The sequence below is a fragment of the Carassius auratus genome, unplaced genomic scaffold (genome assembly GCF_003368295.1).
Source record: "Carassius auratus strain Wakin unplaced genomic scaffold, ASM336829v1 scaf_tig00215912, whole genome shotgun sequence".
NCBI lineage: Eukaryota > Metazoa > Chordata > Actinopteri > Cypriniformes > Cyprinidae > Carassius > Carassius auratus.
Window position 1 is genome coordinate 1,536,089 of NW_020528306.1, and position 26,748 is coordinate 1,562,836.

Here is a 26,748-nt window from a genome sequence, read left to right on the forward strand (position 1 = left end):
ACGGTTTTATTGGGATAAACATTCCAGTCATACTACAGACTGTAATGTTTTTAACTGCTCACAACCGTCTCAGCCTTTTATTTTTAATGGTTTTTCTTCATAGCGAGCAACTTTTGTAGTAGAACACAACTGAATGTCTGGTTGTTCTATAAAAGATCTGCTGTCCCTTTCTTTGCTTTTATAGTGAAATGTGATACTGTAATGTGTATTTTATAAATTCCGGAGGCTTGTCATCTTGCAAGGTTTGACATTTGGTCTGTAATGACGTGTATTATGAACAAATCGTGAACACGTTGCATGTGCTAAATACTCTCTGTGGTATTCTGTGATCTGTCTGCAGGCTGCATGCTATAATTCACTCCTGTTTGTCTTTGCCCTGAGGTTTAAGAGAATTTGCATGCTCTCCGGCCCCAGTCTCGACTTTTAAAGTAGTTAATGAAGTCTCTAGTTGATTTTGTGGAAACTCTCCCAGAAAGCAGTGACAAATAAAAATATTTCAACAAAATCTCCTCTAGGTTCTAACTTTGAGGTGATGTTTTGGCACAAGCCACCAAACAAAGTCCCGAAAAACAAGAATAGCAGCTACAACGTTTTTGTTTTAAGGGATGGTGTTACGATTAATTTTGTGATGTCGTATTTTTATGTGATTTCTATGTGCATAACCATCTTGGAAATACACTTCAATGCAAAAGCGCGGGGTCTATACGATTTTTATGTTTTTTTTTTTAAATTTATTTTTTCTCTCTCTCTAAAATGAAGACTCACCAAGGCTGCATTGATTTGATCAAGAATACCGTAATACAGTAATAAACTGAAATTTTTTCTGTTTAAAAATGCTATTCATTCATGTGATGCATGTGTCATGTGTCTGCCTGTTTTCTTCTGCTTTGCTTTGACTGGTTAGGAAGCACCGGTGCACCACTGTAAACACACACACAAATAGTTTTGCACTTTATTTGGGAAATTCGCAGCATGTTTTTCAAAAGCTGATTACTGTATGTTACGGAATGGTTTGTTGTTGTTTTTGCACTAATTTCCCTGGCAGAAGTGTACAATAAATTATTTGAATGTACAAAAATAACTTATAGTATAATTTAACACACGCACCTGTGCTGCACGATATTGGGAAAAAATTACATTGCAATATTGAATTTTTCTGCGATATATATTGCGATATGAAATCTAATCTAATTTTTTCTTACAAACAAAAATAGGGTGAGCACACTTTTAAATGATTTAAACATCATGTCAATTGATTAATATGCGCGAGGGAGAGAGAGCAAGACAGCCCTCAAGTTGTTTGAAGACGTTGAGCGTGCGGCCGGGGCTCGCACGCTCTCTCTCTCTCTCTCTTGCGCTCTCTCTTTATCACGCTTTCTCTCTCTGGCCCATACAGTTAATGAATAACAGATCAACTATGACAACCTACATCGCACATCCTGCAATGTGACTATCGTGGATTTGTACATCGCAATATCGATGCTTAAACGACACATCGTGCAGCCCTAACACGCACACACTCCCTTTTTTGATGTTTTATGGGGATATTACATAAGTGTAATGGTTTTTATTTACTGTGCAAACTTTCTATCCCAAAACCTATCCCTCGCACAAAATTCTCTGTAATTTTAGATTTATAAACTTGTTTCCTCATGACCAAAGAAATATCCAATCAAGGTCAAAACTTACAGGTATTACTTACTATCATTTTGGGGACATTTGTCTTTTTACTCTACTGCGTATCATCACGAATACAGGCGGTTGACAGATGCGCTCTACAGAGCTTCATTTTTGTCCAGTGTCTGCTCTGTTTTTCTCTAGAAGTTTAGACTGATAAAATATCTTTTTACTCCCATTTTAAACTTAAGTTGCTTCTATTTCTTATGCCTCTCACACAAGTGCTTGTTAATGTGCCCGTCTGTTGTTGTTGCGGTGTCTGCTATTTTGCTGTTCTATCTCTTTGGTTTTGTTTTCTACTGTGAATCAACGATCTGGGACAATGTTGCCACCTTGTAGAACATCTGATAAAATTTAACACAAATACCGTGAATGCAGTGCAAATCTGTACTCTGAAGTTTAAACATTTTAAATGGAGAGCAGAAACTGCAGAAATTATTGACCGCTCTATTTGGAAAATTTGGAACTAGTAGGGACACTTCTGAAAATTGTTCAAGCAGACAGAATCATCAGCATCTCAAAATGGCCCAAAATTGGGCGATTCATTGGGCGAGATATTGGTGTATGACTATTCATCATATCTACGTGGAGGGGACCATGAACTACAACTAAGATTTTCTGATTTCTCACTCCTATGTCCTTAAGCAAGGCAGATAACTTCAGGTTAATGAGGGGGACTGTGTGTAAATGACGAGTAATGAATGGGGTAATTGCTGGGAGGTTCATACGGTGTGTTTAACTTTAGATCTCACACACACACAAACACACTGAAATGAGCATCTAAACAAGCACCTGGTGTCCATATAAAACCTTCCGCTGAAAAATAATCCTGTGTTTACTTCCTCACCCTTTTCATCCTGGTGTCCCTCTCTCTCATCTCAGACACTCCTCGGCAGATATCCGGAAACACTTCAGTGGGGTCAGCCATGGTGCCTTACCTCAACACCGGCACAGTTACAGCGCCTCAAGCTCTTCCAGCTTCAACATAGTGAGTGATGCACTTTCACTGATACATAAATAGAATCCAGCTGAGTAACTTCAAAATAATTCTGAAAGTGCAAGCAGGTCATTTGTAGATTATACATGGAGGTATGTCTATTTATATTTATTTTTATTTATACTACTCTCTGATTGGTCAATAATGGCACTGAGCAGCCAAAATATTTTGTATCAATATACATATTAGCATTATTATCTTTTAAATATTATATTATATTAAATTATGGTTTATTTTATTATTTTTTAGAAGAGATTTGAAATTAATGGGAAGTAAGCCATGAATATACGTGTGCTTAATCTCTAACTTGTGTGTGTTTCCTCTTTGCTGAAAATGGGTCAGAGCCCAGGCTCCCAGACCACTACAGCTGGTGCCTCCCAGCTTACACGCGCGCACACACACACACACACACACACACACTCATCTGTAATATCTGTGGATTTTAGAAGCTGATGACTTCATAGAAACATTATCTTGCCTACAATGTTTTCCCATGTTCACATAGACTACAGTGAAAGGAAAATGTTTAATGTTATAATACTGTAATATTTGATAAGTTCAGTTGTTTACGCACTATAGCATCCTCATTTATACACATGTATTTTAAAGCATGATAAACCTGTACATGTAGTGTCCATTGCTTGCTTATTGTAAAATAACCAATTGCTTATTGTTTTTAACCAATAGTCTTTAGCACAATTATCTGTCAGTGTTTTTATTAAATTTCCATGTTTGTATTGTTACTTATTAGTTATCTCACCCCTAACAGATTTTAAAACTCGTAACATACAATAATGGTCCACAATAACTCTCACTTTTCTGACTGTGATAATGTAATTCCTTCAGGGTTTCTTAAAGTTTAGAGCGCAACATTGACTTCACTTATCCTTATGTTTTTGACTCGATATGTGAGTTCATATCTGCCCCTGCTATTTCGTCATAGCTAGTAAGGGAAGTGGTTGTGATGTCACATCCTGCTTTTCGAAACCTCAAAAGATAGACAGCTTCATGCGACTCAAACCTATTAAGGAAGAGTTGTGCTGAAACAAGTTGTTTTTATTTCCGGGCAACGCCATCTTGTCAGTTGCCTTCTAGTTTGTTCGCAAGAAACATTAGGTGAGTATTGTCTTTTATCCTATTCAGATGCACTTGTTCTGTCTACTGTATGTTGGTTGCATTCAATTGGTAGATGCAGAATTGAAACTCTTAGCTAAATTTGCACAATGCACAAAGCCTGGGGTGAGATATATTAAGCTCGGAGGTGTTGAGTAGACCAAGAATTGTTTTGTGGTCGCTTTCATGTTCCGAAAAGCACAATTAGGCCTCAGGGTGAGAAAATTACATTTTAAACCTGTGCATTAAATGATGCAATTATAAGAAACAATCAGAGTAGTTTTTCCTGATGTACACAAACCCCACGGTTTGCTATATTTCAATCCAAAGGTTTTACACAATTGTTATGTTTAGTTTTGGTCCCTGTACTACATGTACAGTAGACACCAGAGATGTAAGCAAGCATTTACTATAAAGAAATCTTTTTGACCTTAGAGTAATAAAAAAAATTACAAAATAATAAATAAAAGCTAATAGAATTGATATCTAACTATTGAGACTTATTTTTTCACAATTGGGTCTTTATTTTGCACACTTGTGACTTTATATCTCACTTTTGCAACTTTATTTCTCATGATTGTGATTTTATTTCCCACTATTGTGGCTGTTTCTCATAATTTCAAATTTATATCATGCTATTGCAACTTTATTTCTCACTTTTTGCAACTTATTTCTCGCAATTGCAAATTTATTTTTATGGTAATGCAACTTCATATCTCGCAGTTGTGACTGTTATCAACACAACTTACTTTCTCATTTGCGGCCTTTACTTTTGCAACCTTATTTCTTGCAATTGCAACTTCATTTATTACTTGCAATTGTAAAAATTTTTACACTTTTGAAATTTAGATCTCACAATTGTGACCTAATTCTGTACTTCAAGGTCCTCGGTATTTTGCGATTGTTTATGTTTTAAAGCAACTTACTATCTCTTGTATCTCATAAAAGTATAACGTTTATTTGATCTGTTCTCACAATGACTGTTTATGTTTTAGTCTGAGGCAGAAATGGGCTTCCATGGTGATCAGATGCATTTAGATAACTTGTACAGTACATCGTTTTTCTTAAGATTCTCTGATGAAATGATCTAAATTGATTGTTTATTAATGTCTCCTGTGATGGGATTCAACATCTACCCCCTTTACATGCTTTTAAATGTGTGTCAATAAGATATTTCGTTTTGAAAGTGGCTTATCAGAATTGTTCTAGTGAGGCCTTGTGTAACGGGGCATGTTTCAGATAACTGATAATGTAGTTGTATGACACTTTGCAAGAGATTAGCCTACGCTATGTTTGAGAGATGTTACATTACCAGCTGCTAGGGTTGTCATAAAGTTAAACTTAATTAAATCCTTTATTTGAAATGCTGCGGTCTCTGTCCACGGGTTAGCATTAGTTTGATGGTTTAATTTTGATGTCCAATGCTCTTCTGATTAATCCGTCTATATGAAACATCTCAAGAGGTCACAGCCTCCCGAAACACTGCAGCGGTTATGTTGATTATCTTCAGCAGGTCTGGAGCTGTTGCCTCAAGTCATGACAAAACACTCTTCAGTAGAACTTTTACTAAAAGAGGAATGCAGCTCTAGGCAATGCATTTTTACTGCTATGGTCTGAACATGTCATCAGCTATGAAATGATTTATTGCTTCCTACCAGCCTCCTTCTTTGTTTCATTGTTTTATGGAGGTCATAGAGCATTCTGTGTGTGTGTGTGTGTGTGTTTATTTTAGGAAATTCATTTTGGTATAGTGGGAGATTAAATGCATGTCTTATTTGATAGACAACAACTATTGAATTGGATTGAATGCTTTAGTGTCGAGAAGAAAATACAGTAGTGATTCATTCAGGGTAGATTTAATCTTTTATGACCGTTTCTGGCCTCTTTTTGAAGAGTTTTACAATTTATTTTCTTTTTTTATATTGCATTTTTATAGAGGCTGTTTTTTTATGCGTTTCATACTTTCTCTTTCTCATACTTTGCACTACTTTTGTTTTTTATTATAATGACAGTATGAATTATGTCTGAAAAAAAGCTCCTTTATTGGCACATCCATGGAACCATTCCACAAAAAAAAGTTATTTGTAATAGAAAAATATTCTTTAGATAATAAAATGTTCTTCACACTAAGAAAAAAGGTTCTTATAAGAACTGTGCACTGAAAGGTTCTTTGGGGAACCTAAAACTGTTGCTCTTCTATAGCCCCCTTTCTCAAATCTTGCCCTGGACGTCCAATGCACTGCAGAGTTTGGCTCCCACTTCTGATCAAAGTCACCTGCCTGTGATTTTTCTAATGATCCTGAAGACTTTGATTGACACTGATTAGCATGCTCAGGTGTGTTTGATTAGGGTTAGAGCTAAACTCTGCAGGAAAGTGGATTTCGAGGTCCAGATTTGAGGATCCCTGTTCTATAGCATCGCTGCCAAACCTTTATTTTTAAGAGTGTAACCGAGGGTTTTTTCATAATACCTGATATGTCCATTGCGCCAAAGAGCTCATTTTCTGATTGTAATTTCGATTTTCTTGTATTTCCGGGTTTCCTTCATAGCCTCAGGTGTGTGAAGCAGTCGAGCCGGTGGACCTGGATGAGTTCCTGATGTCACAGCTGCGCAGTGGAGATGCCGAGCTCATGCAGGAGCTGGGGGAGTTTCCTGATGATGACCTGGGGGTGGAGCTGGTGGAGAGGGAGTGCAGGACCATCCGCCCCTCTGTCCCTGAGGAAGGGTGGGTACTGGATCGGGAAGGTTTACTAGACCAATATCTGTATTTGGAATCAATATCATTCATTTAGTTTCTTTAACCTATATACTTATGTTCCTTCAACGGAAAGCAGTGTTCCCAAGTTAGTTTGCATAAATTATTCATTTTCATTTTCAAGTGAGAAATGCAGAAACACTCACAACTGAGATGCAAATTAATTTGCAACCATTTAGAAGCAAAATACAATGTCAGTAAGAAAGTCTGTAAAGCTTTGAGTGTTGTTATATGTGTGTTTGTGTGTCTCCAGAGTGGAGCTGGATCCCCATGTGAGGGATTGTGTTCAGAGCTACACGCAGCCCTGGCTGGTGGTTAGCAGACGGTAAATTCCCAGACTTCATTTCTTGTCCTTCCTCAAGGGCTGAATTTGAAATATTCCGTTTAAATATTCAGAAGTTGCAACTCAAAGAAATAGCATCAGACAAAGAGATGCTATAATACTGCTTCTCATTTACAGAACTCAGGGTTACGGGTGGATTGCGTACTCTGAGAGGACGGACGCTATCAGGTTATTAGAGAGACAGACGTTTGAGTCTGACGTTCAGCCTGACAAACAAGAGCAAGTAAGTAGTAAGCACAGTTTAGAAAACCTTTCCTCTTATATGTAGATGTCGTTTTACAACAACAAAGCAGGGGCCTGTACCATGATGGTAGCTGAATAAATTCAGAGTTAAAGGATTAGTTTCGAGTTGACAAAACCAAACCACTCCAATCAGGCGTTGTTGGTGCCATGATGCTGTTCATCAACTTTCTTTGTCAACTCAGGCTTTGATCCTGAGTTTTTGGAGCATGTGCAAATGAATGTGTGACATCACTGGCAAACAGCCAATCGCGAACCTTGCAACACAAAGCAAGTTTGATACACTTCTCGCGAAAGACCCAGTGAGATTCAAAAGTAAAGGTTAAAGGTTTTTAAACCTTTAATTTCAAATTTAAACATCATACGAAAAATGAAGGAGGACAAATAAAATAAATAAACTTGCTCTATCAGTGCAGTGACAAGTGAAACTTAAGTTAGTTTATACATTTGAAAATATATAGTGATAGAAACTCGAACATGTAAGGTCAGATTTTTTATTTGTGCAATCTTTTGATACTACAGCTTATTTATATAACATGATCTGTATACATTAATATTTATTTAAAATAAACAATTTATAATAACGGTTAAACTAAAAATGCTTGTGTGTAAAAGATAATAATAATAATAATAATAATAATAATAATAATAATCACAATAATTATATAAATAATAAAATGACTCAGTAATTATCATTAAGGTTATACTTCCTTTTTTTTTTTTTTTTTAGCATTAGTGACCTTTAATTTGGAGCAAGATAAACTGGAGTGACTGTGTCTGACAATAAGTCACTTCTCTCACATCTGATTGGTCCAACTTCAGTTTGAGATCTCTAACCCAGAACATAAACTGTCCTGGAGCAGGTTAGCCGTGGAGTGTTACTTACTTTGGCAATGAATGCCGCTAAAAGCCAAGCCACTTACGTGGTACATAAAACCCAGGATAGGTGCAAACTAACCTGAAACTTACCTGGCTAGCCAGATAATCTAACTTCATGGTACAGGCCCCAGCTAATTAGGATTTATGTTCACATTGTTATTGGTGTCACTCAAGGAACCCCGCTGACACATATATTCCTCTTTTTTTTTTTTTTTTATTATTATTATTATATTAAAGCTTTTGAAGTGTGTCACCACACATCCCATTATGTGCGCATTCCCTGCCGTAAAAGAAACAAAACAAATTAATTTCCTATCAGTAAACAGAAGAAAACAAGGAGGAATATAAGCATAATCTTTCTCCTAGGTGTTTTTTGTCCCCTTGACTACCATCTTGGCTCTATCCCACCCCTGTTTATCAGGGTCCAGGTACATAATGAGGCATGAATATTCATTCTGTCCTGACTACTTCCGTCCAGATGCAGCTTTGCCAAGATTTAACCAGCCAAACCACAAAGATTTCTTTCATGCATATTTCATGAGTTTAGATTGAGAGTCTGCAAGATCTTCTCTTAGTTTTGGATGCTTTAAAGGGCCCCTGCATTCACTGCTGGGTTATTAGTAATTCAGAGGAGTACTGAAGGTCCTGCTAGCCAGCTCTGTTCTGTGATGTGTGTTTTAAACAAGTAGATTAAGAATACTAATGGTATGGGAAGGTCTATCCTACAGGCTAGATGCAATGCATCATGGGAATCCTGCATGATGCCCACTATCAGAGCCGGTGCATATGGTTCTTATATTTGGCGATTAACAGAAATCTCATTGAGAATTCATCTATCGCAAAGGCTTATGGTCTTCCTGGAAAAAGGCATTAGTCTCAAAACTATACAGAGTAGTTATGTGGCAGAGGAGAGATTGAAGTTAAGGAGGTATTGCCAGTTCAGTTGGTATTCACAAAAGACATAGTAAAATGAAAAATAAAATAAAATAAAAAGCATATGAAATGAACTATTATCCAAGCTTAAGCCTTTTGAACTGTATATGCTTCCTTAACTTAATTTGCTCCTCTGCCACATAACTGCATGTGAATCAGAGCAGAGAATGAAGTTAAAGAGGCTTTGCCAATTCTGTGAGTATTCACAAAACACAACTTGGAAAATAGTTAATTCTATGTGCCGCTTTTTTTTTTTTCAGTTTACTTTTGACAAAGAACTGTACAGTCAACTAATGAAAGTGAATGAATGAATTTAACCTAAACAATCACTTGTATCTGTAAGAAAATATGCTCTCAATAGGCAAATAAGGAAACCATCTTTTGCAAAGCATGTTTATTTTGTTAGACAATGGTTTTTCAAACTTTTTAATGCTTATACATATGTATAAGCATTGCTTAGTTTTTAACTTCACATACAATGTATATTTTTCATAAATGACCCTTTAACTTTATATATACAACTACCGTATGAGAAAAAGAGTAAATAAATATTAAAAGGTGATGCCAAATCTGATGTTTTTTTTAATGCTTTTTTCTTTTCTACATAAAACTTTTTAATGTGATAAATGTGACAGTCCTTATTTTTATTATTCAGTATAAATGTAAAAAAAAATTTTTTTGTGTATGTGTGTGTGTGTATATATATATATATATATATATATATATATATATATATATATATATATATATATATATATATATATACACACACACACACACAATTATAAACATTTAAAAAAGTGCTAAATGTGAATTTTCATTGTTAATTATAAATGTTGTTTGTTTTATTATTATTTTTAGATTTTTTATATATATATATATATATATATATTTTGATTCCATATTTTATAATTTTCTTTTATTTTTAATAATGACTTACTAAATGATTTATTAACTTTTGGTTGGACCCCGTATCACCCTCTTTTGGGCTCCTGGGGGTCCTAAGGCTCCAGTTTGATATCTAAATGTCCTATTTATGCAATATGTAATGTAATATGTTCTCTCCTATCCCTCAGGAAAAGTCACCGTCCCTGGCAGAACTATGTGATGATACAGCTAGGACTACCCTCACAAGCTCAGACTTCAACTTACGGGCCCTGCAGCCGGACTGGCGTGTGGAGAACCTCTTGCGCTTCAGCATTCCGGAGGAGCTGGATCGTTTCAACCTGGAGGCCAGAAATAGCAACCGCTACGGCGAGCTCTTCGGCCTTTACCCACCCACTGATGAGGTGCAGCCATGCCTTACTTCCTCTAAATACATGCTTAAGTGTTAAACATTGTTCTTTACAGAATATTCTTGAGCGATTCATTTTTGTGAACACATGGATTTTGTTAGAAGTTAAATATCATCTTCAATCTGCCTTTGACTGTACAGGAGGATGCAGTAGCAATTCGGCCCATTCCTGACTGTCCCAAAGAACACTTTGGGCAGAGGATACTAGTGCGATGCCAGACCATCAAGTAATACTTCTTTACCATCCACTGTTATTGGTTATTTTCTCTAAATAGTTGGTCTGATATATGATTTTATTCCTAATTTTAAATAACCTGTTTCATTTTAAACTTTGAAGTTGAAATGGTCTTCATAGCATATGCATGAAAAGCTTATTTGGTTTTAATGGTTATATTGGTTTTAAGAATTTTTTTTTTTCCATCTACAGATTTGACATTGAAATTGAGCCCCTCTTTGCAACCATGGCCCTCTATGACCTGAAAGAGAAAAAGAAGGTCAGTTTCTGATGCTTATCATAAGAAATAAAGAAAAAAAAATCCCAAATATGTGGTATAGCTTTTTTGTATTTTGACCCTTTTGCCTAATCCCATTTTTTAAGATTGGGAGACATAATCAAAATTCTTCCCGTCAGTGTTCTTCCTGTTAGTCCTCCCACATTCCTGCACTTCGGTCTGAACAGAGCTAGAGAAGCTAATAAGAGACATTTTCTTTATCCACAGCTATAAACATTGTTTTGTCAGAGGCTATGTTTCTATGTTTAATTTGTGTGTCTAGACATCTAAAACAATTTAATTCTAAAGAAGTAGCAATTGCTCACAAAATTAATTTAAGACAAACTTCTATAAAACCAGTGAACATGAACCACTCAAATACACACAGCTAGTCTTTACCACAGATTTAAGAACTTGACTTGAGACAGCCATGGATTTTAAGAAATCAGCCAGTTATAATGCAAGCTGTGCATATTTCCATATTAAATGGGCTGACAGCAGATATATATTTGGGAGGAATATCCTGAAGTATTACATTAATCCTCTTTAGCTTTTACTGAGGAAGGTTAATGCAAAAGACATCATTCTAAATGGGGACTTTATGTAGAATGTATTTTTTTTTATTTTTTTTTTCATGGCTTGGTGAAGAGTGTGTTTTGAATGGGAGGAATTACCCATTTCTCCAATTTAGGAACGAAAACATAATTTAGGATTTCAAAAATGCCAGAGTAAGTTCATTTAGTGGGAAACTATGCTAATGTTGCTTTTTGTGAGCTCTCTTTCAATTCTGATTGGTTGCCTCTGCCTGAAATTTGAGGAAGTATTATTGTTCTTCATGCACACTGCAATTTCCCTTGTTTCATTTTTTGTGATATGGCAAAACCCTTAGCAGGCTGGTTGTTTCATGCTATCCATGCTAATTGTGGTATTTTTCTGTCAGATTTCAGAGAACTTCCACTTTGACATGAACTCGGATCAGATGAAGGGTTTCCTGCGGGTCCACACTCCCCACACGGACGCCTCCACTTTGGCCAGATCTGCGATTTTCTCCATCTCCTACCCCTCTCCAGATATCTATCTGGTCATTAAGGTAGTGTTGAGTAATGGCCACTGTATGCCTCAAAATGATTGAAATGTGTAACTTTAGTATTTTGATATGACACTTTCATCTTGTTTTGTTGGTTTTGAATATATTTTTAATAAAGTGATAAAACGATGTGTAGGTTAGGAGGATTAATCTATAGAGATTTGGCCGTTTTGAGACATTGTCAATTAATAATAAACATTTTCTTTATTTTTAGTGTTTGAGTCAGTTTCATAAGTTTTGTTTATGTGCCACATTTGTCAATTTTAATACTTTATTTTTTCCTAATTTAATCCTGTGATTGCAGAATTTTCTGCATCATTACCCCAGTATTCTGTGTCACATGATCCTTCAGAAATCATTCTAATATGCCAATTTCCTGCTTAGGAAACATTTCTTCTTATTATTATTATTAGTGTTAAGCTGCTTAATATATTTGTGGGAACGGTGATACTTTTTCAGAATTATTTGATAAATAAAAAGTTCCCATTTATTTGCGATTTAAAAACCCTTTTTGTTCCATTATGTCTTTACTGTCACTTTTGATCACAGTTTAATGCATGCTTGCTTAATGTCAAATCAGTGTTGTGTAACAACAGTGTGTTTGTGTTGTACATGTGTAGATCGAGAAGGTTCTTCAGCAGGGAGAGATCGGGGATTGTGCTGAACCATACATGGTACTGAAGGAGAGTGATGCTGCTAAGGTAACGGCGGAGCACTTCTCTTTCTCTCTCATTGTTTATGTACACAACATGGCCAAAAGTGTACTGACTTACCAGATTTTGGCAGGGGTTGTGACAATACACCTATATACCAAGTACGGTCCATAAGGAAATCTTTCACTGAGTCTGGTGGGCAATTGCCCCTTCAAAACCCTGCATCTATGTCTAGAGGAAAGCTTTCCCAGAAGAGTAGAAGCATTGTTTTGAATTCAAACAAGCACATATGAGTTGGTTATGGGAAATATTGTAACTAATAAAACCACTTTCTTTTTATGAACCTCCCTCTTTTTTTCGGTGTCCGTCAGAACAAAGAGAAGCTGGAGAAGCTGAAGAATCAAGCGGAGGGGTTTTGTCAAAGGCTGGGCCGCTACAGGATGCCGTTCGCCTTCGCCACGGTCAACATCATGAGTGCCATCAACTCCACACTGGAACGAGAAACAAGTGACACGGACAGTATCAATGGTGAGATACTGAATAGATGAACACCACTGCTCTGTTGATATAATGCATCCCTCAGCAAAAAAAAATAAATTAAATCCATAATTGTGTACAATTTTGATTGTGGCACAGGCAAGGGTCCTATGGAAAAGAAGGGATTGCCCAGACGGAACTCTGATAGATTCAGTATGATGGAGGACAACTTTATCCTGTCTGGCTTCAAACCAGCGGTCCCCATGTGCACATTCATTAAGCAGGTATTTACTGCAGAAATGCTAGCCAATAGAATATTCAAGAAGAAAATGTGGATGGGACTTGGGGAACTCTTTTGTTTATGTGCACTACCATTCAAAGGTTTTGGGCAAAAATAATAATATTGTGAAATATGATTGCAACTTACAAAGTATTTCAGAACTATGCTTTACTGTGCTAAAAAAAACAAAATCCAACCTCTGTGAATTAGCATTGTGAAAAATAAGTTGCTAAAATTATTAGAATTTTAGTTTGTCACCTTGAATGCATTATTCCGTTCTTCACATTCTCCGGATGGTGATTGCATTCTTCTAGCTAATATCACTCTGCATTCTTACAACAGGAATTTATCTTCTGTTCTCCATAAAATCCTTCTGACTTGATTTGAAAAAATGTCATTTTTGAAATGCTTTGTGTTGAGCTGAGCGTTTATTGTGCGTGCCGGCAGGAAGGAGAGCGTCTGAGTGACGAGGACCTGTTCAAGTTCCTGGCGGACATCAAGAGGTCATCCGGTCAGCGACGTGTAAAGATCATACCTGGTGAGGAGATGTTCTGTGCCTTTTTACAGTTTCATGTGTAAGAGTTAACAGTGGTGGACTGGTGAATAAAAATCGTATTTATAAGTACTAAACTTTGTCGTGTAAGTCATCCTGCACCATTATGTGTATGTGTTTTTTGAAAGGTTATCTGAAACTGGAAGTGTCTCCAGTGCCAGAGACGGTTCCTGGGTGTCTGTCCCCCGAACTGATTCCAGTGAAGCCTGTGTCTGAGAAAAATCCCCGCGCGGTTAAAGAAGTGCTGGAGTTTCCTTCCAGTGAAGTCTATGTGCCTCACAATATATACCGGTAATCTCTCTCTCTCTCTCTTTTTCTCTCTCTCTCACTCACTCACACACACACTCACACCGATAAATTGTCAAGTTGAGATCTACCAGAAATGGGAGGCAGTGATTAATCAGTAATCTTGAAAAAATCGTAGTTCTGAGTAATAAGGTTTGTCAGAATTTGGAGGGCAGAACTGTGGGTCATATTAGTCACTCATTTACTATGAACACAAATAGTTTGAAAAATTGTGTGCAAAACTTGCCTCACCTAGAAAACACTCTGTGATAAGAGGGATGGGAGGGAGTTTATAGATTATGGAAAAAGTAGAATTGCCTATTTTTTTTTTTTTTATTAATCGTAGGACAAACTTGCATTTAAAAAATTGCTATATGGAAATAAGTCAGGAAAAACATATTTATGAAAGGCAGCTAGTTTCTTCCTTGTTATCAGTGTTGAACTTGAAGCCTTCTGCGCCATCTAGTGGTCAGTTAATGTTTCACACCCAATTGTAGATTTTTAAATGGAATAATTATTTTGTCTGCAAATAACTTTAGAGTCTCATTCATTTATGTTAATTATGTTACAGGAACCTGCTGTATGTGTATCCTCTGAGGTTGAATCTTACTAACCGTTTGACTTCAGCCAGAAACATTACGGTTAAAATCCAGTTCATGAGCGGTGAGGACCCTAGCTGCGCCATTCCTGTGAGTGCAAAAAATAGTTATTTATAATGTATACCATTGCATTTATATTCACAACAACATCATCAAAAACGAAAAACAATAATAATCAATATTGTTTTATAACATAATGATATAAAAGGAATATAATAGAAATCAGGTTAGCTAGTTGACTAAAGTGGTCCGAAAAGAGAAAATTATTTTAAACATTTGTAAACATAAATGTTTTATTCAGTTATTGTTATTCTACTCCTGTGCAATGTTTACAAAGCTTTAAAGATAATATGATTTATAATAAAATTAAAGTGATAATAATAATTATTAATTTCACATATTGTATGATTCCAAGTTCATTGTGAATAAATGACATACGAAATATATAAAACTTACTTGAAATGACAGACCATTAAATCCCAAATGATTTGTTTGTATAACAATACTACAGAGATTAAAAAATGTATTGAGCAGATTCAAAAATGTATATTTGATGTATTTGTCACCTTCTCCTCTGCACTGTCTCGAAAAAAAAGGTAATCTTTGGAAAATCAAGCGGCCCTGAGTTTCTTCAAGAGGTCTACACTTCTGTCACATACCACAGCAGGTAAACATGGTCTCTTACGATGGTTTTATATATTAAGCAAATGTAAGGGTGGTTTGAGAGAGCTGTTTCCATCTCCTACACAGGTCTCCTGATTTCTATGATGAGATAAAGATTCGTCTTCCAGCCCGTTTAACAGAGAAACACCACTTACTGCTCACCTTTTACCATATCAGTTGCCAGCAGAAACAGAACCAGACTGGAAGTGTGGAGAGTCTCATTGGATATTCAGTGAGTGACTAAACAGATTGTGTGTGTGTGTATACAGAGCTGTAAAAAAGTCAGTTCAGTTTTTCTTTTTGTTTTTAAAGAAATTAATACTTTTATATAGCAGTGGTGCCATAAAATGCTCAAAAGTGACCGTAAAGTAATGACTTCACTTCCTTTCCTGCAGTGGTTACCCATGCTGAACAATGACAGGCTGCAGACTGGGCAGCAGTGTCTGCCAATCATTCTGGACAAACTTCCTGTGAACTATTCCCTGCACTCCCCAGAGGTACAGTCAACCATTTCACATCTGCCTTTTTTTGGATACCAATCATATCATTTTGGAACCTTGCATTAATGTCTAATTTGGACAGAGATTCAATGATTCTTCTGTGTCTCTGTGTGCTCATTTGTTTGAATAAAGTGTATATTCTGTAAATGTGGGTCTTTTATGTGCTTTCAGAAACTGCCAGCTCAGGTACCTCCTGTTAAGTGGATGGAGAATCATAAGGGACTGTTCAGCCTTGAGCTACAAGCGGTGTCCTCAGTCCAAACACAGGTGCCAAACACTCTCAGATCTTACTTCCCAGCTGGAAAGACCAGCATATGTTGTGTAGTGAATGCTGGTGTGCATCGCTTCTCACCTAGGTTAAATAACACAACCTCTTGTCAATCAGTGTCTCATGTGAAAGACCATGACTGAGCCTGGTCAAAGCTAAAGCAGTAGGATTTGAAGTATTATACTAGATTTAACTTGAGTAAAATATATTGATTTGAACTAAATTGACTAACCCTGCAGGAAATGGCTGGCAGAAGAATGTATTGAATTATATGAAAAACTTAAAAAAAAAAAAAAAAAAAATTTTGCTAGCCAAAGTTTAAGTACTAATATTACTAAAACGAAAATAAAAATAAATTATATATAAATTGTAAAATTTATTAATATAAAAACAAAAAAAAGCAAAAGAAAAATGATTCAAAACACAAAATTATCAAAAGCCCAACAAGCTAAGGATAATCAATCGCTAAAATTAAAATGATCACTGGAAATAAAAAAAGTATATATAAAAAAAGTATGAATAAATATATATTTTTAATTATTTATTTGAATTGAAGGTATTTCATTATTTACTTAACACTTCTATTAAAATGTATTATATTATTACTTGAAATTTATTAAGAAGTAAATTAAATATCAGCTTCTATAGGTAACATTTCAAACATTGCATAATATTATGCAGTGTTATATAATGACATTTTTATTTCCAAATATTCATTAAATGAAATGGCTGTTGCCAATTCTTTTTATTCAATCACAGGACAGTCACTTGGAGCGTTTCTTTACCCTGTGTCATGCGCTGGAGGGCAAGGCCATGTTCCCTATCCGTGTGGGAGATGAGAAAATATCTGAAAACATGTTTGAGCACGAACTGAAGCTCAGCATCATCTCTCTGTCATCCTCCGGCTTGGAGCCGCTGGTGCTTTTCCTCCATCAGGTCCTCGACAAGCTCTTCCGTCTCATCATGCAGCCCATGGTCATTGCTGGACAGACTGGTGCGTTTCATACAGGAAGAGCTTTAGCTTTTGTATTGCACTCACTCGAAAGACAGAAAAAGTCATGTTTTTAGCATACAAGTACATTTGCACGTCATGCAGATTTTTGCATACTGCGTAGGCTAGTATACTTGTTCAGGATTGTCAGCTGGTTTCACAGAGTTTTAATCTTGTTCTGTGCAGCAAATCTGGCCCAGATTGCATTTGAGTCAGTGGTGTCGGTTGTCAACAGTCTGCACAACAGTCAGGAGCTGGCAAAGGACCATCAGGGCAGAAACTGTCTCCTAGCAACATACCTGTACTTTGTGTTCCGCTTGCCAGACACTCAACATGAAATCCACACCACAGGTACAGTAGGGTTGTGACATCATCCTTACCACCAATGATGTAATTGCTTTTAGTTTTAGTGGCTTTGGGCCTCGCTCTGCTGTTGTCCGTCTCTGATCGGAGGCTTACTTGTGTTCACCAGGCACAGGAGGTCTGATGGCTCATCCAGAGAGCCGATACAGCACCCTCACTCGCGCCACGGCTAACACGGTCGGCTTCATGCTGCTCCAGTCACGGATTCGTTCCAGCAGCAACCCTGATATACCAGGACCGCAGAGCCCAGAGGACACAGAGGTCACCAACATTCTAGGAAAGGTACATGCACACAAATGCAACGTTATACGTGGCCTGGACCTAATTCATTTTGAGTTTGAATTGAAATTTGAAAGGTCACAGAATGTTAAAAATAGAATGATAGGAAGAAAAAATAAACAGAATTACAATTCAATGAAATGTATGTTATTTATTAAATATTTAAGAATTATATCATATTATATTGTTCTATATTATACTGAAATATATTTATTTATAGTCCTCAACTTGCACTTATTTTTACATTATTCTTATTTCCACTTATTTCAGTTTGTATCAACATTTCACATTTTTGTTTAGGTTTAGGTTTTTCCATCTAATATTTGTATTAATTATAATATTAAAGCTTTTTCGATTATTGAATTGACAAATTCTATATCATTCTTTGGTTGAACAAAATTCATGGTAGGAGGAGCAACTCATTTTTTTTAGTGAATGAAAATCATAATATTTAATAGTTTTAGTTATTAATAAAAACACAATTCCTTAAAAATTAAAATTTGAAAAAGTACTCTCTTTTGGAAGGGTGCACATTTTTTTTTTTTTACATGCACATACACACACTTAGCATTTTTTCTTATTTTTCCCACATTTGGTTTCCACCAGGGTTTAAATCTTCCTGGCAGTCGCATGACAGCAGCTGGAAACACCTCCAATACTTCACAAAGCTCCACGGGAAGCACACGGCCCACGAACAGAAAGGTTGACTTGCCACTTCGTTACCTGTCTGTCATTTCAGCAGAGGTTGTGTTTCTTAAGAGGGACATAGCACACACAGTTTCAGCCAATCTTATGTTAATCTTGAGTACCTCTAGAGTAGTATTATATTGTAATTTTTTTGTTTATATACTTTTTTTCATTGTTTTCAAACATTAAGAAAAGGAATTACATATATACTATAACAGAACACCAGGCCTACCCCGACATTTACACAACACACTCATAAAAATGGGCCATTATTGTAAAATACGTTAAGAATTTTTTTTTTTTTTTTAATTAGTCATGAACACAGTTCACACATTAACACACAGTCAACTGTCATTAAAAACTTGGGCATGATCAAATGTTTTGGTAATACTCAAGAGCCAGTTCATTCAGAAGAAGTCCCAGATATCTGCAGAGTCTTTAGTTTTATCAGATTTATAAAAGAAAGATACAGCTTTACACCTCTCCCTGAAAACAGTTGAGCTCCCGGAGGCGTGTCATGGGTGGAGCTAAAAAGTTGCGAGGATGTGAAGCTTTTGAGTAGCGATTTGTCTGCAAGCTGTGACATTGACATAAATAAAACAGGAACAAAACCTTTAATGATTTAAATTTGATTAATTTGTTTATAGAACATTCATCACCGAAATGCTGAGTACAAACAAACACACTTGCACAACTCCGTTGCTGACCCGGAGAATCAAACTGCTTAGTGCTGAATTCTTTGGGAAGCCGAGCAAGATCATCCTTCCCAAAAACACCCTTCTTTGGTGACTTGATTTTATGGTCTAAAAAAAAAATGACGCATCTTTGAGCAAGTCTTCTGCATCACTGCCGACAACTTTCTTAACCTGAGCAAAGCACGCTGATGGGCATCTTTTGCTCTCGCTCGGATTGCTCACATGTCCATACAAGGACTTCTGCCCTTTATGATGTCATGAAGAGCCATAGTCAAAAAAACTTTCCAAAACTTACACAAACCCTGAAGTGTGTGTTTGGCACAGAAATACTCCGTCAAATACTCATAGGAGCATGAGGAACCAACTCTTTCACAGATTGTACATAAGTCAGAATGCATGAAATGGCATTAGACCTCCCCTTTAATAAGACAATCCCTCTGCCTTTGTAGCTGTTTCATGAGGAGCTGGCTCTTCAGATGGTGGTCAGCACTGGAGTCTGCAGAGAGTACGTCTACAAATACGCCTGGTTCTTCTTTGAACTTCTTGTAAGTTGGAATGCGTACATTTTGCTGACCAGACCAGCTTTGGCTGTCCTTGAAGTTTCACGTGTAAGATGTTCTGTAGATGTTGTTTATGAGCTTTTTTTTTTCTAATTCTCATTGTACATCCTCATTCCAGGTGAAGAGCATGAGTCAGCATGTGTCTCAGTTGGACAAGAAGGCAGTCCCTCGTAGGAATAGATTTTCGGATCGTTTCAAAGATGACATCACCACTATTGTCAATGTGGTGACTGCTGAGATTGGAAACATTTTAGTAAAACAACAAAAGGTGATTGAATCCATCTGAACAGACCATAATCTAGTCCATTAACTTTTTGGCAATTCTGTAAACTTTTTGCACATGAGACGTACAAGAGGTTAGGTCCTCTGGAGGAATGTTATTTGTCGGTGCTCATGAGAAGAGATGTGTGTGTTTCTTTCACTTTAGGAACTGGAGCAGGCAGAGAAGGTTAACATCAGCCTTGCTTTCTTCCTGTATGACCTGATGTCTCTGATGGACCGAGGATTTGTGTTCCAGCTGGTGAAGAATTACTGCAACCAGGTCCTGCAGCTCATCTCATCTACTAATGATTCTCTTAATACTAGAAAGAAATCACAAATCACAAATAATCGGTTCAGTGGACATCAGAAGCTTGTCCAGCGTGAACCTTTCAGGCATGATTTTTAAAATAAAGCCGAGTAATATTTCAGAGTGAATACAGAAAATCAATTTATATGAAACAAAAATATGAATGAACAAAACAATATAATATTTTATTAACTAATTTGTAGAAAATCTGCTGGGTATTTGCGTTAAAAAAAATCTATAATTATAATAATGATTCCATAACCTGGAATCCAAAAAATCCAACAATAATGCTGCAATAATACCATTAAAATATTATTTATAAATATATAAATGTAAATATATTTTGGAGCTCTGCTAGAGAAATATTAGGTGAAAGGGGTGAATCTTATCACGTTCCTTCAACACTAAATAATATGTTTGAATTTTATATATTTAGTTTATTTATACATGCTACACAGATACAGGAAACAGAACAGGAAATTGTTAGAAGAGAGAGAAGCAATGGGATCAAGATAGATTGCAAGCCAGAGCACCACTAATTCATATTTTTTCTATTTAACTAACTAATTAACTAATTAACTATCTATATATTCAGTACATTTATTTATTTAGTTATGCTAAACAAATGAACAGGCTAAGACTAAAAACCTGCATGAGTGCCATATTAAGAATATGTGCATAAACTACTGCACCTTGGCTCAGACAGAAGTAAAAATATTATTAAATTCTCTCTCTCAGATGGCAGCGAAGAGTGTGAACATCTCGACTTTGATCAGTATGAGGCTGGAGTTTTTGAGGGTCCTGTGCAGTCATGAGCACTACCTGAATCTCAGCCTGTTCTTCAGCAGCCCTGCGTCTGCCCCCGCCTCCCCGTCACCCTCCACCTCCTCACTGGTCAGTGCAGAAACCTCATTCTCCTGTGTTGTGTCCGTTACGTCTCGTCTAATACTCGCAGTATTTGGAAACAACAAGTATCTAGACCAAATCTTTGTCCCTGTCACCAGACCTCCAGCTCCTGCAGTTTCCAGGACAATAAGATCGCAGCCATGTTTGATCTGTCGCCAGACTTTAAGCAGCGGCATTACTTGACCGGACTGCTGCTGACCGAGCTCAGCACTGCACTGGACATGGAGTCAGAGGGGTCGGTCACATTGAACGTGTGCTATGTTTAGTACATTTTTCAAGAGTGCGCTTACCAAATGTTATAAATGAATGTGTGTATACGCAGGGGGAGAGTACAACAAAAGGCCATCAGTGCCACATACAGCTTACTGTGCGCTCATGATCTGGACCAGCGCTGCTCGAGGCCAGAGGTCAAGGCTAAGATTGCGTCTCTCTACCTCCCTCTAGTGGGCATCATCATTGACTCCATCAATTACCTTGACTTCACAGGTACTGCCTTACACAAGTCACACTGTTAATCTCAGTTGGACTTGATATTGGATTTTAGCCAGTGGGTTCAAGTGCTGGATCATGGCTCTCTTGTGGTGCATGATGGTAGTTTGAAAAGGGATCGTGCTTTTCAGATCTGTGTTTTATATGTGTGAGTAAATGTGATCTACACAGTATCTGACTCGCGTGGCGGTAAAGGCAAGTCTGGTGGGCCTGAGGAAGATCCTGACAGCATCACCCCCATCAATCAATCTGTTGCCATGGCAATCGCTGGAAATCCTTTCAACACTTTAGCGAGAAATGCTCTGGTCTCTATGGCCTCTGTGGTATGAATTATGTTATGTATTTACTTTTACTTTAATTTACTTGAGACATAAATAGAAACTAAGTATTGATATAATTTTAATTTTATATATATATATATATATATATATATATATATAATATTTGTATTATATCTATATTATCATTTCAAAATATTATTTATAAAGTAATATTTATTTTATATAATTCGAGTAAATGTGCTTTTGTCATTATTACTATTATTTAATTTTTTTATATTTTTTGTTTCTATATTCAGCTTCAGTTTATTTTGATTTCAGCTATATTTTTATTACTTTGGTAATTAAACAAAAACAACACTGGGAGTGATATGAGAGTACACAGTTTAGCATACCTGTAACTGACCAATCATAATTAAGTATTCCAGAGAGGCCTGTGCCTGGATATTTCTATTTATCTGACATATTGCAAAAGAAATTTGAGCATTCTTTGTCTTTTTGTCCAGGCGGGGAAAACTACCAACATGTTGACAGCAGAGACCAGTCGCAATCTGCTCATGTGTTTCCTGTGGATTATCAAGAATGCAGACCAGAGTCTGGTCCAGCGCTGGACTGTGGACATGCCTTCATCTCAGCTGAGCCGTCTGCTGGAACTCCTCACCATCTGCGTCTCCTGCTTTGAGTACAGGGTAAAAACACTTGAGTCACTGCAGCATCATTCAGTCACCTGAAGAAGTGCTTGGAGTCACAGTGTCGGGATGGAGTTTGATTTGGACAGGAAGACATCTGCTGGATGGTCTTTCTGATGTCATTAGGATATTTTCACGTAATGTAGTGTGTGTGTGTGTGTGTTTATGTAGGGGAAGCAGAGTTCTGATAAGGTGAGCACCCAGGCCCTCCAGAAGTCTCAGCAGGCTAAGGCGCGTCTGGAGGAGGCTCTGTTGGGAGGAATCGGAGCCAGAGGACAAATGATGAAAAGGGTGGGAGGTGAGCTGCATCTCATGTTTTACTTTCTATCTTAGCATTTAAAGGAATAGTTCACCCGAAGATGGAAATTCTGTCATCATTTACTAACTTTTGTGTTGCTCTGAACTGTGTGACTTTCTTTCTTCCATGGAAAACAATAAGTAGGTTATGAAAAGATTATTTTTCTTTTGGATTCACAAAACAATCACATTAAAAAGTATATTTATTACAAAATATATTATTTTAAATGAATTCGTATTAAATTTATAATAATAATAATAATAATAATAATAATAATAAAATATATATATATATATCTCAGTGGTGGTGTTCTGAAAAGTCATCCAAATGTAATTATAAATTCAAAATCAAATGTCAATTTCTGTCCCAGTCATGTTCTTTGTTCTTTGTTAGATAAACATTACTTACACTACCGGAGAGAATATCATCGATTTAGTGGTTTTAAGCATTTTACATTTAGTCCCAAATAATAACTGTTTTAATTTTATTTGTGAACTAATGTTCTATGAACTTATGTATGATATATTGTATGTAAGTAGAATTTGTTCTATGTTATTTTACTACAGAGTTTTTTTTTTGAAGGTGACCTGCCATGGGCCTTTTGATGAAAATGAGCCATTGGTTATTTATTTATTTATTTGGTTGTTTCTGACTGCAAATCTGGACAAGAAAGACACAATACGGTTATGGTGTCATTTTGGCACTTTCATTATATGTTACAGGATATTTAAAACAAGTTACCTTTTGTTCAATACAGAATAAAGTGTATCATACAGATTTCTGAAACCACATGCAGATTCATAAATAATAACATAATTGTTCCTTTAACTGTAGTGGGGACAGTTACTGTTGGTGCAATGAATAATATATTATTTCTTTTCCACAATGCACTAAAATTATTTTGAATGCTGTCTAATTGGACATGTTTGCAGTCTGCAGACTTCCTTTGTTTAGATATTTTCTAAATCTGTCCCGTCTTGGTGTGTTGTGCAAGGTAACGACCGGACGCTGGGTCTGAGAGAGAACCTACGCTGGAGGAAAGACCTTACACAGTGGCGCCAGACAAACGACAGGCAGGACAAGTGAGCATAAAATAGTACCATCATTTCATGGTTCACTTCCCTTTAACCTGTGGCACGTCTCATGTATTGTTGGTTCTAGTTCTCCATGGCCCTAATCTACAGCCTAATGACTTGTTATTGTTGTTTCCTCAGATCCAAAGCAGAGCTGGATCAGGAGGCCATAATCAGTGGGAACCTGGCGACTGAGACCAACCTCATAGTCCTTGACCTGCTGGAGATGATCGTACAGGTAATAGAACTCTTACAGTGGACCCAACAATATTGCAACATTTTAGCATGAAATAATGTTTTTTCTTTGTGTTCTGGTTCCAGGCAGTTCCTCTGGCGGACTGTAAGGATAATGTGGTTGGTGGAGTGTTGAAGGTTCTGCTGCACTCTCTCACCTGTAATCAGAGCACCACCTTCCTGTCACACTGTTTCAGCACCCTACGGGCTCTCATAGTTAAGGTACTGAACGTGTGTGTGGCTAACATTATAAAAAGGTGCAAAAATATGCTGAAATTCAGTTTGTTTTTATTTATAGCCATATAAAAGCTTTTTCCTGTGGTTTATTTTAGTGTAGCTCATTCTAAATCCTTTAGCTGTAGGCTAGATTGGGTTTTGTTGTCTACATGAAATTTCTGGTTCGTTATTGGATTCTCTCAGAAGAAAAGAAAAATCATTTAAATGTTGAGGCAAAAACATGTCCAATTTTCTGTCAAAATAAAAATGTACCCCCCAGCTAATATTCTAAACTAAGTTATAGAGAGACTTAAAAATGAGGTCATATCCAGCAACCAGTTTATATATATATATATATATATATATATATATATATATATATATATATATATATATTTTTTTTTTTGTAGTTTTAAAAGACTGATAAATTATGCCACCTGCCTGACATCATTCATGAAAATAGTGTGAGTGTGAATGGTTGACACAGACTTTAGTATAAGAATAATTAATAGTAAATCATTAATATGCATTCAAAAACTATATTCATTAATGCACAATTGCATAAATGTAGTCATGAATTAACAAAATGTGATTATTGAATGTCTGTTTAGCATAGTCTAAGCTTAAATTAATTTGCACCTAAAGAGATATTTAACAAGGAATGAAAACCGTGCCCACCAACCCCAGTCTTCCCTTTTTTGTAATCATGTAATATAGAATATATATCAGACACGATCCTATTTTTCAGTTTGGTGAGCTGTTGTTCGAGGAGGAGGCCGAGCAGTGTGCAGACCTGTGTCAGAAGGTTCTTCATTACTGCAGCAGCTGTGTGGACGGCAACCGGAGTCAGGCTTGTGCTACACTCTACCTGATCATGAGATACAGCTACAGCTCTGCTAGTGTAAGACACCATATCACTCAACACCTTAATTGCTAAACGAATGAAAACACTTCCACCTGAATGTCTTTTCTGTGATAAGATGTTGCAGACGTAACATTGACAATGCCCTCTATACGGTTATTCTCTTCTTTGTCTGTCTGTCGCCTGATAACATGAGCCTGTCGCTGCTCGCCGGCCGTCCCTCTGTGTGCACCAGGCTGATGGCTGGAGTATTTCCTCTGTTTACTCAATTTCTCAGCCCCCTCAGCCCTCCCCTAGCAGATGGCCGTGCTGTTTGCCATCTCATTCATCTTTAATGGGCAAAGGATGGATTTCTCTCTCTGTCTGTCTGTTTGTTTTGCTTGCTTGCTTTGTAAAAGCTTCCAGCAGACGGTCCTGTCTTTAGTGTAACCTTGAATAAGTCATGTTGATTTGTTTCAGCCGGCAGGCCGTCTTTTACCCCTCTGGTCTACGCTTTGTGTTTGTATGCTTCCTAAGGCCGTTTCTCACATTAGATTAAACGGTGAAGTCCGGCTTCAGCACAAATTCAGAATCAATCTTCTCAGCGGTGCCGATGTCCAGCCGTTCTTCTTGGCGAAACTGACCTAGATGCGAGATTGGCGACGTCCAGCGATGCTTCGCACATATGCTCAATTTAACATAATGGCGCCATTGAAATGATCCATTGGCAATAATACAGGGGTTAATGGGGGATCATTTTGCAGTTTCCTGATGCTAAGCAAGATGGACGGAGCATTTTCAGCCTCTGGCTCAAGCCTCCCGTGGAATCAGTGATCTGAGACTATGACAGCAATGGCCGACCGCGCCTGGCAGTGTGGCGTTTCCATTCACAGCCTAACACCTGTATCGGACAATGTAACCTTCAATAACCTCAGCAGGGCCAGCCCAGATAAATGACATGACTCTGGTTGACAGGAACTGCTAGGGGACAGGCTGTTTTCTAGTTGGGAAACCTCATGCAGTTGTCACGAAGCTTTGAACATTCAAACTTTGGAGGAAGACTTTAAATTGAAGGGATAGTTCACCCAAAAAAAGCATATGATCATGTGGAACCAATGTTCATGCTGCTTTTTTTAGCTCCAGAAATGCAGTAAAACTGGTCCATATGGTGCTACTGTATATACTAGAACATGGCATAAGTCAGGGGAAGCCAAACCTTGACACCTTGTTTGTCCTTGCAGAATTTCTCCAGAGTCAAGATGCAGGTGACAATGTCTTTGGCTTCGTTGGTGGGCAAGTCTTCAGACATCCACGAGGAGCACCTACGCCGCTCCTTCAGAACTATCCTGGCGTATGCGGAAGAAGACACGGAAATGCAATCTACACAGCTGCCCTCACAGGTAACACTTCAACCTAAAGTCTAGACCTGTAGACATCCAGCCCAATCAGTAAGCATGCTAAACATCTGTCTCAACGAATGACCTTACTGGTTTC

General features: G+C 37.0%; 1 protein-coding gene across 4 annotated transcripts in view; it reads left to right on the forward strand.

Moving 5' to 3' along the window:
- Positions 1 to 26,748, forward strand: part of LOC113096363 (dedicator of cytokinesis protein 8-like) — a 39,970-nt gene that overhangs the window by 5,449 nt on the left and 7,773 nt on the right. For 2 of the 4 annotated variants that reach the window (XM_026261733.1, XM_026261731.1), the window contains exons 2-37: positions 2,560 to 2,665; positions 6,337 to 6,512; positions 6,796 to 6,867; positions 7,003 to 7,108; positions 10,014 to 10,226; positions 10,373 to 10,458; positions 10,659 to 10,725; positions 11,663 to 11,812; positions 12,430 to 12,510; positions 12,834 to 12,990; positions 13,099 to 13,223; positions 13,667 to 13,757; positions 13,901 to 14,063; positions 14,629 to 14,746; positions 15,253 to 15,323; positions 15,407 to 15,551; positions 15,715 to 15,816; positions 15,991 to 16,086; positions 16,847 to 17,081; positions 17,265 to 17,429; positions 17,551 to 17,723; positions 18,327 to 18,422; positions 19,552 to 19,647; positions 19,781 to 19,930; positions 20,090 to 20,203; positions 20,969 to 21,124; positions 21,235 to 21,371; positions 21,459 to 21,622; positions 21,797 to 21,948; positions 22,410 to 22,592; positions 22,764 to 22,890; positions 23,885 to 23,972; positions 24,105 to 24,201; positions 24,285 to 24,419; positions 25,162 to 25,314; positions 26,496 to 26,654. In XM_026261733.1, the coding sequence (XP_026117518.1) occupies positions 2,560 to 2,665; positions 6,337 to 6,512; positions 6,796 to 6,867; positions 7,003 to 7,108; positions 10,014 to 10,226; positions 10,373 to 10,458; positions 10,659 to 10,725; positions 11,663 to 11,812; positions 12,430 to 12,510; positions 12,834 to 12,990; positions 13,099 to 13,223; positions 13,667 to 13,757; positions 13,901 to 14,063; positions 14,629 to 14,746; positions 15,253 to 15,323; positions 15,407 to 15,551; positions 15,715 to 15,816; positions 15,991 to 16,086; positions 16,847 to 17,081; positions 17,265 to 17,429; positions 17,551 to 17,723; positions 18,327 to 18,422; positions 19,552 to 19,647; positions 19,781 to 19,930; positions 20,090 to 20,203; positions 20,969 to 21,124; positions 21,235 to 21,371; positions 21,459 to 21,622; positions 21,797 to 21,948; positions 22,410 to 22,592; positions 22,764 to 22,890; positions 23,885 to 23,972; positions 24,105 to 24,201; positions 24,285 to 24,419; positions 25,162 to 25,314; positions 26,496 to 26,654 (4,705 nt within the window). Of the gene's footprint in view, positions 1 to 2,559; positions 2,666 to 3,650; positions 3,791 to 6,336; positions 6,513 to 6,795; positions 6,868 to 7,002; positions 7,109 to 10,013; positions 10,227 to 10,372; positions 10,459 to 10,658; positions 10,726 to 11,662; positions 11,813 to 12,429; positions 12,511 to 12,833; positions 12,991 to 13,098; positions 13,224 to 13,666; positions 13,758 to 13,900; positions 14,064 to 14,628; positions 14,747 to 15,252; positions 15,324 to 15,406; positions 15,552 to 15,714; positions 15,817 to 15,990; positions 16,087 to 16,846; positions 17,082 to 17,264; positions 17,430 to 17,550; positions 17,724 to 18,326; positions 18,423 to 19,551; positions 19,648 to 19,780; positions 19,931 to 20,089; positions 20,204 to 20,968; positions 21,125 to 21,234; positions 21,372 to 21,458; positions 21,623 to 21,796; positions 21,949 to 22,409; positions 22,593 to 22,763; positions 22,891 to 23,884; positions 23,973 to 24,104; positions 24,202 to 24,284; positions 24,420 to 25,161; positions 25,315 to 26,495; positions 26,655 to 26,748 lie in introns of those variants that run through there. The other 2 variants (XM_026261735.1, XM_026261734.1) reach the window with 2 other exon arrangements.